This window comes from Etheostoma cragini, chromosome 24 (assembly GCF_013103735.1).
Source record: "Etheostoma cragini isolate CJK2018 chromosome 24, CSU_Ecrag_1.0, whole genome shotgun sequence".
Taxonomy (NCBI): domain Eukaryota; kingdom Metazoa; phylum Chordata; class Actinopteri; order Perciformes; family Percidae; genus Etheostoma; species Etheostoma cragini.
The window spans coordinates 187,751-200,902 of record NC_048430.1 but is presented as its reverse complement, the minus strand read 5'-3'; the positions used below and the strand labels follow the sequence as shown (position 1 = coordinate 200,902).

General features: G+C 39.6%; 1 protein-coding gene across 1 annotated transcript in view; it reads left to right on the top strand.

The window, feature by feature from the left end:
- LOC117939676 (CLIP-associating protein 1-B-like) overlaps nt 1-13,152 on the top strand; it is a 62,259-nt gene that overhangs the window by 22,657 nt on the left and 26,450 nt on the right. Inside the window, exons 11-21 of the mRNA XM_034865164.1 lie at nt 156-248; nt 747-892; nt 2,408-2,543; nt 3,412-3,482; nt 4,174-4,233; nt 5,171-5,248; nt 5,368-5,535; nt 6,814-6,860; nt 7,224-7,430; nt 10,743-10,838; nt 12,595-12,798. Of these exons, the coding sequence (XP_034721055.1) occupies nt 156-248; nt 747-892; nt 2,408-2,543; nt 3,412-3,482; nt 4,174-4,233; nt 5,171-5,248; nt 5,368-5,535; nt 6,814-6,860; nt 7,224-7,430; nt 10,743-10,838; nt 12,595-12,798 (1,306 nt within the window). The remainder of the gene's footprint in view (nt 1-155; nt 249-746; nt 893-2,407; nt 2,544-3,411; nt 3,483-4,173; nt 4,234-5,170; nt 5,249-5,367; nt 5,536-6,813; nt 6,861-7,223; nt 7,431-10,742; nt 10,839-12,594; nt 12,799-13,152) is intronic.

Sequence of the window (13,152 nt, the reverse complement as noted above, 5' to 3'; positions counted from 1 at the left end):
AGCTGGTTGATGTGGCTCGGGAAAGGGAAGTTTGGGGTCCCCTGCTGGAGCTGCTGCCCCCGAGACCCGATACCGGATCCCACATTCAGCGTTGTCCAGTGTTTTTTGTCCTCGTTTTCCTCTCATCTATCCTCTCCTTCATTCATTTCCTGCAGATCTACTCCAACAGGGAGGTTGAGGATGCCATGACGAAGATCCGAGACGTGCTGTCAGACGATAAGAGGGACTGGGAGCTCCGAGTGGCAGCTGTAAGACCCCTCAGTCATCTTATTAGTATGTCTTTTCCACCAAGGCTAACCAGGTGCTGGTTCTGGTTCTGGTGCCAGTTTGGTGCTGGTTCTGCTCTCCAGTTCTCTAAGAACCAGCTGGATCTTCCCCAGCCTGAGAGCCAGCAGACCGGTAGTTTCCTCCACAGACCACGGTGGTTCTGGTTTCCCATCCATGTCCAAAGCTAACATTAACAGCTCTCTATGGTTAACAGCTGACGGGGGTTTTCAAAATGCACCTGACGTAACCGGTTCGTATCTCTAGTCCTGCGCTACGTTGGTGCTGAGTTGGAACCTGTTCTCTTGGCCGAGAACCAGGTTTATTTGTGTGGAAAAGCAAAGAACCGGTTCGATATCTGGCCCTGACTCCGAACCAGCACCAGAACTTCCTTGGTGGAAAAGACACACATATAAGGGGATCAGTTAGGGTTAAATGTCTCGTTGTTTACTGCTGTTTCTTCTCATCTCGTGGTCCTCCAGCTGAAGAAGGTGCGTTCGCTGCTCCTGGCCGGCGCGGTGGAGTTTGACGGGTTTCCGCAGCAGCTCCGGCTGATGGAGGCGGCGTTCAAACTGTCCGCAAAGGACCTCCGCTCTCAGGTGGTCCGAGAGGCGTGCCTCACTCTCAGGTAAGACCACCCGGAGGTCACAACAGTTTCCCTTTAAATCTGCTGCAACACATACAGTCGGCTGAATGTTATTCAGTGCGAACAAATCTTAATTAATTAAATTAATTAAAACATGGTTTTTACAAAGCAAATGGAGTGAGTGTCCCATTTTCCTATTTTAATGTTCTTTTTAACTACCCAAAATAACAAATCTCTATTTTCATTCATATTTTTCATAAATCTTGTTTAATTTTATAGCTTTTGAAAACAAGTGTTTTTGAAATAGTATGTTGTCCTCATGTTGTCCTCATGTTGTCTTCATGTTGTCCTCATGTTGTCCTCATGTTGTCTTCATGTTGTCCTCATGTTGTCCTCATGTTGTCTTCATGTTGTCTTCATGTTGTCCTCATGTTGTCCTCATGTTGCCCTCATGTTGTCTTCATGTTGTCTTCATGTTGTCCTCATGTTGTCCTCGTGTTGTCCTCATGTTGTCTTCATGTTGTCCTCACGTTGCCCTCATGTTGTCCTCATGTTGTCTTCTTGTTGTCCTCATGTTGTCTTCATGTTGTCCTCATGTTGTCCTCAACACTCTTTGCCAAGTACAAATCTCTACTTTCATTAATTTTGGGGCGTCTTATTCAATTTTATAGCATTGTAAAACAAAGTGAAGTGTTTTTGAAATAGTATTGAGTAAAAGTTGACATATTCCAGTCTGTGATTATCATCAACATCAATTCCTTTAATTTTAGTCTCAATAAATCCTAATTTCTGTGTTTCTAACTCAAACATTAGGTATAATTTCCTATAAATGAGGTTATTGACCATAAATTCCAAAAATAACTGTAAAACTAAAGTTAATAAGTTAAAAACATTGATTAAAAAACGTCAACTAAAGTGTTGATTTTCAATGTTGACGAGAAGACAACACGAAGGTGAATTCGGAGAGGGATGGGTAACCTAAGTAACGCACATTTAACCCTTGTGTTGTCTTCCTGACAAAAATCAATGCTTTTTATCAATGTTTTTAACTTTTTCTTACATTTTTGTCCTCTTTTTGTTTCACCACTTGACACTTTTTTAACACTAACTACAATTTACACTACAGTTATTTTTGGAATTTATGGTCAATAAACCTCATTTGTTTGAGTTCGAAAAGCAGAAATTAGGGATTATTGAGACTAAAATTAAAGGAATGGATGTTGATGATAATCACAGACTGGAATATGTCAACTTTTACTCAATACTATTTCAACAACACTTCCATTTGTTTTACAATGCTATAAAATTGAATAAGACGCCCCAAAATTAATGAAAGTAGAGATGTGTACTTGGCAAAGAGCGTTGGGTGGAATCAATCATGTTATTTTGGGGAATTAGAAAGAACATTGATATAGGACAACGGGGCAATTTGCAATTTGGGTTAAGGTTTAAGGAACAATCTTCATGTTCCTTTGCTTGTTGTCGTTCTATAACACACAGTTTGCTTATTGCCCCTCTGGTTTAACCTGAGTGTCTGCTCTGCTCTTTTCCCATCAGCCACCTGTCGTTGGTGCTGGGCAGCCGGTTCGACCACGCGGCAGAGGCCATCATGCCGACCCTCCTCAACCTGGTCCCCAACAGTGCCAAAGTCATGGCTACCTCCGGCATCGCCACCGTCCGCCTCATCCTCCGAGTACGTGGCAACTTTTCTGAGATGATTGTATGATGATGTGTCCCGGTCTGGTGGGAGGGGTCTAGGACGCAACATGAACCAGAAGAAAGACCTCATCCTCCCCGTCCCCCAAGCAGCCCAAAAACTTATTTTGTTGTCACAGTGTATTTATTAAACTAACTAGAGGTACACACCTGGAGGTCCACTCTTACAATCTAACAACAACTTAACAAAGACAACGTGTGGCTGGTTGGGAGGAGAGGAGGATGAAGAATGCCTGGAAGTGTCTCTGTGTCTCTGTATCTACCCGGAAGTGTCTCTGTGTCTCTGTCTTTACCCGGAAGTGTCTCTGTGTCTCTGTATCTACCTGGAAGTGTCTCTGTGTCTCTGTCTTTACCCGGAAGTGTCTCTGTGTCTCTGTATCTACCTGGAAGTGTCTCTGTGTCTCTGTCTTTACCTTGAAGTGTCTCTGTGTCTCTGTCTTTACCTGGAAGTGTCTCTGTGTCTCTGTCTTTACCTTGAAGTGTCTCTGTGTCTCTGTATCTACCTGGAAGTGTCTCTGTGTCTCTGTCTTTACCTGGAAGTGTCTCTGTATTTACCTGGAAGTGTCTCTGTGTCTCTGTCTTTACCTGGAAGTGTCTCTGTGTCTCTGTATCTACCTGGAAGTGTCTCTGTGTCTCTGTATCTACCTGGAAGTGTCTCTGTGTCTCGGTCTTTACCCGGAAGTGTCTCTGTGTCTCTGTCTTTACCTGGAAGTGTCTCTGTGTCTCTGTCTTTACCTTGAAGTGTCTCTGTGTCTCTATATTTACCTGGAAGTGTCTCTGTGTCTAGTGTCTCTGTGAGACATTTCCACAACAGGTTTTGACGCTAGTTTTTGTCTTTCTTGCAGCACACACACTACCCTCGCCTTATCCCCATCATCACCAGCAACTGTTCCTCCAAATCTGTGGCTGTGAGACGGTGAGTGACATTTTATTTTATTTTATTTTATTTTATTTTATTTTATTTTACTCAGATGTTTCTATTTTTGCTGTTTGTTTAATTTTAAGCTTTACTTAAATTATCTATTATGTTTGTATTTCATTTATTATATATCATTGGGTTAATATACTAATATTTTATATGTTTTTGTTTTTATAAATGTTTATATACTTATTATATATGCTATTTTTTTATTTTAAGAATATGTATTTAATAGTAATGTTCTATTTTTAATGCACTGTTTAATTTTTTGCATTTTTATTTAGGTATATTTATTGTATTTTAATGTATTTGTATTTTTATGTTTTATAAATTATATATTTTTTAAATATTTGTTTAATGTTTGTTTATCTAATTTTAAATTTACTTTCTTATTTTAATATTTTTAATTTTTGTAGTTATAAATTTGTTTTATTTTAATACTTTTTTAATGCATTTTTATTTGTCTATTTTATTTCAACATATCCATTTAATTTTTTTTGTCTACATGCTTTAATTTAATTTGTGTATTTTTGTTGTTGGTTGTCTGATGATATTTCTTATTCATGGTCTCGACACAGTCTTGGAAAAATCACGTAGTTATGAAATTAAATTAAATATAGAAATGAATGGATGTCGTGCTCCTAGTGGGTCAGATCCCGACTTTAACAGTTCTTCTTCTGTGGTGCAGGCGCTGCTTTGAGTTCTTGGACCTGCTGCAGCAGGAGTGGCAGACGAGCTCTCTAGAGAGGTGAGGAAAGATCACACAGCACGTTATCTCAAGACAAAACTGTTTTTTACCTCCATCAGTAATAATACCAACGATATATAACTGTATATAGCTACTATAGCTAGTATATATGTATTTATTGCAGATATTTGTACAATAAGCATAAAATGGTGACTTGTGAGTGGCTTAAAGTGCGGCAGACTGCCTGGTCTGGAAATGTGACACCGGCCAGGTTGTGGTCTATCTCAGCACTTTCCCTGGCTATGCTGGGGGGGTGGTGGGGGGTCGGGATCTCTGTCTGGGGGGTTGTGGGGGGGTCGGGGATCTCTGTCTGCCTCCAGAAAGCACCATTGTGTTTCTTCTTGCTGCTACCACTGCCGCCAGGGAGAAACCCGAGCTGAACCCCCCAACCCAACAGTACCAGGGGAGCTCTCTGGTTCTCATCGACCCGCGTGTGTGTGTCTGTGTCTGTGTGTGTGTGTCTGTGTGTCTGTGTGTGTGTGTGTGTGTGTCTGTAAATATGGCCCAAATACAAATCCAGACTCTTATTTGCTAAAGAAAAGCCAAATCAGGCAACAGGAAACTGCCCAGAAAGCTCTCTGGTTCTCATCGACCCATCTGTCTGTTTGTCTGTGTGTGTGTGTGTATATGAGTGTGTGTGTGTGTGTGTGTGTGTGTTTGTGTGTGTCTGTGTGAAGAAATGGAAGCACTGTTACAGAAACACAATACAAACAATTAGGGCTTTTATGGCTTTAGGTGTAATTAATTTGCCCAAAAACTATTTATTAATCATTTAATCGGATATTTTCCTGATTTATACAAATATATTCACTTATATTTGAAAAGGTTCTTGTTCAGCCGCTCGTCTCAGGTGTTTTACCGACTTCATTATAAACCTTTTGATGTTTTATGACCGTTTTAGCTCTGATTTTCCTCTTTTCTTCCTCCACCTGTGTAGACATGGAACAGTGTTGATGGAGACGATAAAGAAAGGGATCCACGATGCCGATGCAGAGGCTCGCTCTGTGGCCAGAAAGTAAGCTGCGTGTTCTGTTTTCTCACCGACGTAAGACACGTCGCAGCTTGTTGCAGCTGCAGCTTGAGAGTTGAGAAACAGCGACTAAGAGAACCGTGATTTCGGGTTTGCTGTTGCAGGTGCTACTGGAGTTTCCACGGCCACTTCAGGCGGGAGGCGGATCAGCTGTTCCAGGGCCTGGAGGCGTCCTATCAGAAGGCTCTGCAGGCCCATGTGAGGACCGGAGACAGCCTGGTGTCGCTGCCCGCCTCGGATCGCTCCTCCTCCTCCTCCCAGGAGAGCCTCAAGTGAGACGCTTCCCCTTCTTCTTTGGTCTGTCGGTTAATTGATTAACGGGGGAACATGAGAAGAAGGATGTGATTCCTCGCTTGCATCACTCCTCCTCGTGTCTTAGATCCTCCCAAAGAAGGGTTAGAAGAGAGGAAGAGATGCGAGGACGGAGGGACAGTTTGGTGACACCTAAAGCACTTTGATTATGTCCCCTATATATAGATTAATTGCTGGCGTCGTAGACTCTCACTCAATCAAAATGACACCGTTTGCCAATTAAAGAGCCGATTTTATCAGTATTTTATGGCACGTACAGAGGTCTTAACGGCTTTCACTGATCGCAGGATCATGTGTGTTTACTCGCAACTTTCTGTCATCAACATGACTGAAATAACCACTATTGCTGCTTTGTACCAGTCATGAAAGTCCCAGGTACATTCTGAATTAAAGTATCCTGAAATAACAACTTCATGATGATGATTAATAAAGAGAATTCATACTGGTCTGTCCACATGATTTTAAGCAAACAGCTTTTAAAATGCTTGTTTTCTGAGTGAAGTTTGGATTACTCAGGGCAATGCTAACATTGTAGTGGCTACATCAACACAACAACACATAAATACACAGTATATGTACTACAAACATTGAATAATATGGATGGAAATTCAGGTTTTTCAAGTGGACACCAAGAATTTTAAATTTCAAAGAGGTGAATTCAGAACAAATAAATTCAGATGCATCACTTTCAAAATAAAATATTTCAATTTCAAGTACTATTTCAAGTACTCAGTGGCTGTTAAAATTCAAAGACTTATGTCTCTTATTTGCTTACATGTTAAGCTTCTTTAGTAGATTATGACATCTGACTTTTTTTGTGCAATTAATTAATAACTAATGTCTAAAAAATAGTAGTTTTTGTCCAGTTTGTAGGCCCTGATTACTGTGTTAAAAACACCCACCAGTCGACATGAGATCATTTTCAATAAGTTTCCTGTCCCATCTTGTTGTGTCAGTGTTGATTTATTCTCTTTATCTTAGCCCAGCTTTGATCTTTGTGCCGTTTATGTCACATTAACACCTTTTGCATTGATGGTTTTGTGCTAAATTATTCTGTTAGCTACACAAATGATGAACAGTATGTTAATATTTTGTTACAAGCTGTTGTATTTTTATTAACAGTAGTAGCAAACATGCTTCCCTCCATATCTTTTTCTATTAGTGGAGGATATCATGTTGTATTTCACATATTTTTTTATTTATATTTATTCATCTCTTTTTGCTTTTTGTTTCCTCAGTCGACCGCTGTCTGTAAAAAACACCTTTGGAAGCGGGACAACAAGATGTGAGTCATTTTGTCCTTTTAATACATTCACAGCATCAGGTAATTGATAAAGTTAGTGTCCAAAACATAGTTTTAGTGTCAGCTAAAGACTTTAAAGTTGGAAAAGGTTGCCCACAAGTGCAAAAATAAGTGATTTAGTGGCAGCAGCTCTCTCAGGTAGAATACATGATTCTTCCATTTATCATTAATCAAGGCGAGGAACACACAGTCATATCTCTTGATTGCCATGTATAGTATATATATTATATTTAAAAGTGAGTTCAGTGTGCGTCGCAGGTTAAGTGCACTGCATAACAGGAAGAAACTGACTGTTAAACTGACTGTTAAACTGCTGTAATGTTGGATTATTTCCATCTCCTCCAGCCAAAGCCTCCCACACCAGGCCTCCTGCTGCAGCCTCTTCTCCCGGCTCCCTGCAGCGCTCTCGCAGCGACGTGGACGTCAACGCGGCGGCCTCCGCCACCGCCACCGCCCGCACCAGGATGCCCGCCGTGTCCTCCGCCATGCAGCCGTCGGCTCCACCCTTCAGCTCGGCCTCGGCCCTCCCCCCCGGGTCCTACGCTTCGCTGGGTGAGACACGCTGCATTTTAAATTTTAATGTTTGAATCACGCGGGGCGATTTAACAACATTTTATATACGCTTCACGCTACAAACAATATTGATAGCTGTCGCTAGTATTAAGGAGCTGTTAGTATTTGCAGTATTTAGCTTAAAGATACAAGTATGCATGAAGAAAAGTCTACGAAATCCATCTGTTTAATTCAAAGAATCAAAGATCATCTTCTAAACCTAATGATTGATGCTGACAAATACCATCTTATGTCTTATATCTTTTATGTTTTATTCTGTAATGTTACTTTACTTGAACTATGACTTTTAAAGCTGTTTACCTGCAGCTCAGTGTTTACATCGATGTGTGAGATTCATGTAGCATGTAGTACTGATATGTAGAACTTTTAACATTTGTTGTACAAAAGGTGTGAATTATACTCAACCACTTGTCCCAAAAATCCAACCAATGTCTTTAATTGTTGTTAAAACAAGCTGCAGATGCACTCAAGTCCCATTACAGAATTCCAAGCTGCAAACACGGTTGATCTTATGCCTCAAGTTGCCTTAAATTCACAAATGTGCGACACAGAAGGACTTCTTTCTCTTAACACAGACTATTTAAGGATCTTTGTCAAATAACATGACATCAAATCAGACAACACTCCCAGCTGCAACAGTCCCATTTCCTGTATCCCAGCTCATCCTTCTTTTGTCAAGCATTTCTAAAGCTCAACCCTCTTGACCCTGATCCTTGTTGTGTTTATCCCGGGCTCCACCTGTCAGACGGCTGGTGGTCTGCAGACGCAGATGGTAAGCTGTGTGCTGTGTGTCTCCATGTGTGGGCGGGGGGGGGGAGCGATGCTCCTCCGTGCCTCCTCGGTGTGTTGTTTTGCTCCCCATCAGTCGTGTAATGGTGGTCGTCTGTGATGGAACTGTCTATGCATGGACTGTCTATGCATGGTGTCCTGTCTCCTACACTTGGATCAGTCCACAGTATGCAATAGAGAGGGAAACCCCACCCACCCTCCACCTTTCTGTTAAATAACAATGGGACGTTATTTAACTTTAACTGGACTGACAACAGGACGAAAGACCGATTGTACAAAGGACATATTTGAAAGCTGGACAGAATACCTTCCAATGAGTGCGTTTCCACGTATTTAACCAATCTGATTATTGTCCATTTTTGGCAGCAATCAAACATAAAATGTCAAGTTAACACTTAAGGGAGAGATATCTAATTTCTTAACATATACGCTTCACTGATTTTTTTGTTTTTTTTAACAAGAGTACAGCATCATAAACAAAACTCGGCTCTAGAAATAAGAAAAGCATTGCTATTACAACAGAAGATAGCTAAAATCCAAAGTCAGTCTAAAAACAAACAAGTTTAAAGTAATTTCTAGAGCTGAATAGCAGGTTATCTTCAGATTTCTTAACTCAGATAAAAAAAACTAGGAAAAGAAACTCAGGCTTGAAATATACAGCAATTGAGCCATGAAATACACACATGGTGTTCATCAATTTGAAAGATAATTTTGCAAGTTAAAGTCTCAGTTAGTTGTAAAACTGTAGAAGTGTCAGACTGTGAAAATACGTCATTAGAAAGACTCGTTAGCCCACAGTCTCACTGTGGCGTCTCTCTGCCCTCAGCTAGGTTCGTTATTAACCCGTTTGTGCCGGATGCTTCGCGCCGACACATCACATCTACCGCCGGCTGCTGCGTGGCGCAAAGGATCATCCATCTTCTTCATCATCATCATCATCATCATCATCGACCACGTCCTTCCTCCCAAACTCCTCACCATCTTCCACCTCAACGTCACCGCCCTCGCTGTCTAACTCCTCCTCCGTCGTCGCCATTTTCTCGCTCGTCTCTCAAAAATTCGTAAACAAAAGCACGTGCGTGTTGTTTTATTTGTTTATTTGTTTATTTCAAAGGATCCCCATTGGCTGACGCCGAGACTACAGCTAATCTTCCTGGGGTCCAAACAATGCATCCAAAAGACAACGAATACAACCAAAATTACTCACAAATATATCTAAATATATAAAAATTCACAAACACAACTGACAATGCAAAAAGTACTAACACACTAAATATAATAAAGAATAATATAGCACATGATACAACCTCACTCAACCAATCCGGACAATATTATGTTATCGAAAACAAATGTAATCTAAGACTTTTTTTAAAACCAGTTTTTCCGTTGTGGTCCCGAATCCAGACTGGAAGATTGTTCCAATATACACCTGACCTCTAAAACCCAGTCCTCTTCATCCAGTCAGATTTAGGTAGTGGTAAAGAAATCTGTCGACTATTCTCCCCTCTTGTATAATGTGAATGCATATCTGAGCAATAAGGCAAGGCAAGGCAGCTTTATCTGTAGAGCACATTTCAGCAACAGGGCAATTCAAAGTGCTTTACACAAAATCCGTTAAACAGATAAAACACAAGTACAAACAGTTAAAAGTCATAAGCATTAAAAATCAATAAGACACATGAATAGACAGTTAAAAACAAAATAGAAACATTAGGACACATAAAACACCAGAATAAAAGTTACGGTGCAGCATAAGAAAGAAATGAGCATTAATTTAAAGAAAGGCAGCATCAAAAAGGAAGGTCTTAAGAGCAATGCATATCTGAGCAATAAGTTATATTATCATGTATTGTCTGGTTGAGTGATTGACGTGATTTTCAGCAAACTACGGTGCATTTTAGGTGGTCACGTGGCTTTAAATAGCCAACAAGACCCGCCTCCTGTGCATTTGAACCAATGACGGTGCGTTCTCTGCTGCACACATGACGGCACAAATGGGTAAAGCAAAACCTTCGGCTACTGCAGGACTGTCCTTCCACCTATCATCATGTATTTATAAACAAACATATATATATATATAGTTCATGCAGCCCTCAAGATACATTAAAACAGTTCTCTTCTGATATGGAAACAAACCCAGTCGGGATTTTAACTTTAATGTGTTTTTGGTTGATCACGTGTCCTTTGGCTCTGGATTTTTTATTTTATTTTTTTTAAGTTTCTATGTTGATTTTTTTTCCAGAGGTCAGAGAAAAAGAAGCACAGCTTGTTTTTTATGAATGCCTATTTTTTTCTAAATTAGTGGATAGGATCAAATCACGTGTTTTTCATATTTCATGAAGACCACCGCTCCCTTTCTCGTATCTTCTGTCACGTTTCCGTCCTTATGATCTCAGATGTATTTTTACTCTGCATGACAGAAGTGTAGAAAACTTCCAAACCAAAGCAATCGTCAGATGTGAGTATAAAGATTTGTGTTTTTCTGTTTTTCTGCGTCTCCAGGTCGAGTACGAACCAGAAGAACGAGTTCGGGAACCGGTCCGTCTGTGACAGACACCCGGGGAAGAAGCCGAGGGAAAGTGGTCTCGCAGTCTCAACGTGAGCAGCTTCTCATGTGATGTTGTCCTCCCGTTTGGGATAAAGGGCATCAGAGGAATTTAAACTTTAACCTAGATAGATAGATAGATAGATAGATAGATAGATAGATAGATAGATAGATAGATAGATAGATAGATAGATAGATATGGAGATAGATAGATATGGAGATAGATAGATAGATAGATAGATATGGAGATAGATATGTAGATAGATAGATAGATAGATATGGAGATAGATAGATAGATAGATATGTAGATAGATATGTAGATATGTAGATAGATAGATAGATAGATAGATAGATATGTAGATAGATATGTAGATAGATAGAGAGATAGAGAGATAGATAGATAGATAGATAGATAGATAGATAGATAGATAGATAGATAGATAGATAGATAGATAGATATGGAGATAGATAGATAGATATGGAGATAGATATGGAGATAGATATGGAGATAGATATGGAGATAGATATGGAGATAGATATGGAGATAGATAGATAGATATGGAGATAGATAGATAGATAGATAGATAGATAGATAGATAGATAGATATGGAGATAGATAGATATGGAGATAGATAGATAGATATGGAGATAGATAGATATGGAGATAGATAGATAGATAGATATGGAGATAGATAGATATGGAGATAGATAGATAGATAGATAGATAGATAGATAGATAGATAGATATGGAGATAGATATGGAGATAGATAGATATGGAGATAGATAGATAGATAGATAGATAGATAGATATGGAGATAGATAGATATGGAGATAGATAGATAGATAGATAGATAGATAGATAGATAGACAATATATCTACATTTGTTAGCTAGCAAAATTGCAAAAGGCAGATAATCAAGATAATCACACTACAACAAATATAATACAGGTGCAGATCAGAACTGACACAGTAAGGCTCATCTTCAATAAAATAAAGAAACATGACAGGGCTGTAACATGTGATATTTGGTACAGTAGATCAGTAAATCTAAGGTTAACCTAGTTGATCTGAAGAGAGGAGCACTACAAATAAAACTAAGCAAAGACACGCAGACATATACTTAATACGAAGGTTGAAGGTTGTGTTGTCTTCCTGTCAACCATGGTCACTTTTTTTCAATATAACCATCACTTTTTCCAATGTTTTCAATGTTTTGGGTGCTTTTTTTTGACGATTTGGTTGTTGTTTTTTTCAAAGATTTTAAAAAAATGTATGTTTTTGTGACAATAAAAACAAGTGAAAATGGGTCAGTTTGACCCAAGGACAACATGAGGGTTAAGAAGACCATGACACCACAAAAGATCTGCACATTTTTTATTTTATTTTACCTTTATTTAACCAGAAAGAAAAACTCATTGAGATTAAAAATCTCTTTTCCAAGAGTGTCCTGGCCAAGATAAGCAGCAGCACAAACAACAAGGTTGCAGACATGTAACAAATATCATATATCATGAACATAAAACATAAAACACTTTATGCTGTTAATAAATAATGAGTAACAAGGTCATAAAATATCTAAATTTCAACAATAGTGAATAACAACAAGGCTCGTCAGAATAATCAATCATAACATCTACAGCCATTGTGTTCAGCCTCCATGTCATTTAAAAGTGCTTTAAAAGCAGCCAGTGAAACCATCTATTATCTATATTATCAAAGACGAGATATTTACCCTTAAAAGAGAGTTTTTCCAGTGCAAGACAGTAAGGATTAATTACATTTTCACTAAAATACGTTCTACTTTCAGCCGGCAGTAGGTCAGGTTCTCCGGGCCGCCTGCTAAGCTCCACGTACGGCAGGATCCCGAGGACCACCATGGGCACCGCCCCCCCCCCCACCACCACCAGCACCAGCAGCATCACTTCCACCGGCCTGAACGACAAGAGCCGGCCCCGGGGTCACCGTAGCCATGGCTGCAGCCGAGAGACCAGCCCCACCAGATCAGGAACGGGTAAGGAGTTCAACCACACAGCTGGAACAAATACATTTCATAATATTAGTCAGAAATTCAGATTTAACCTGAGGTCTTTAGTACTGGAAATGACAACATGTTTGAAAGAAGCATTTGAACCAAAGTTAGTTAAATGTTGTCTTTTGGAGGCTTTGTTGAAGTTGAAGCACTTGAAGGAATTAAAGCTGCATTTGAAGACATTTCAAATCTGAAACTTAATCACTGAAATCCAAAGCAGGATACTATAAAATATCTTCTATCTTATTCCAAAGTATAACATACACTCACCGGCCACTTTATTAGGTACCCCGTGCTAGTAACGGGTTGGACCCCCTTTTGCCTTCAGAACTGCCT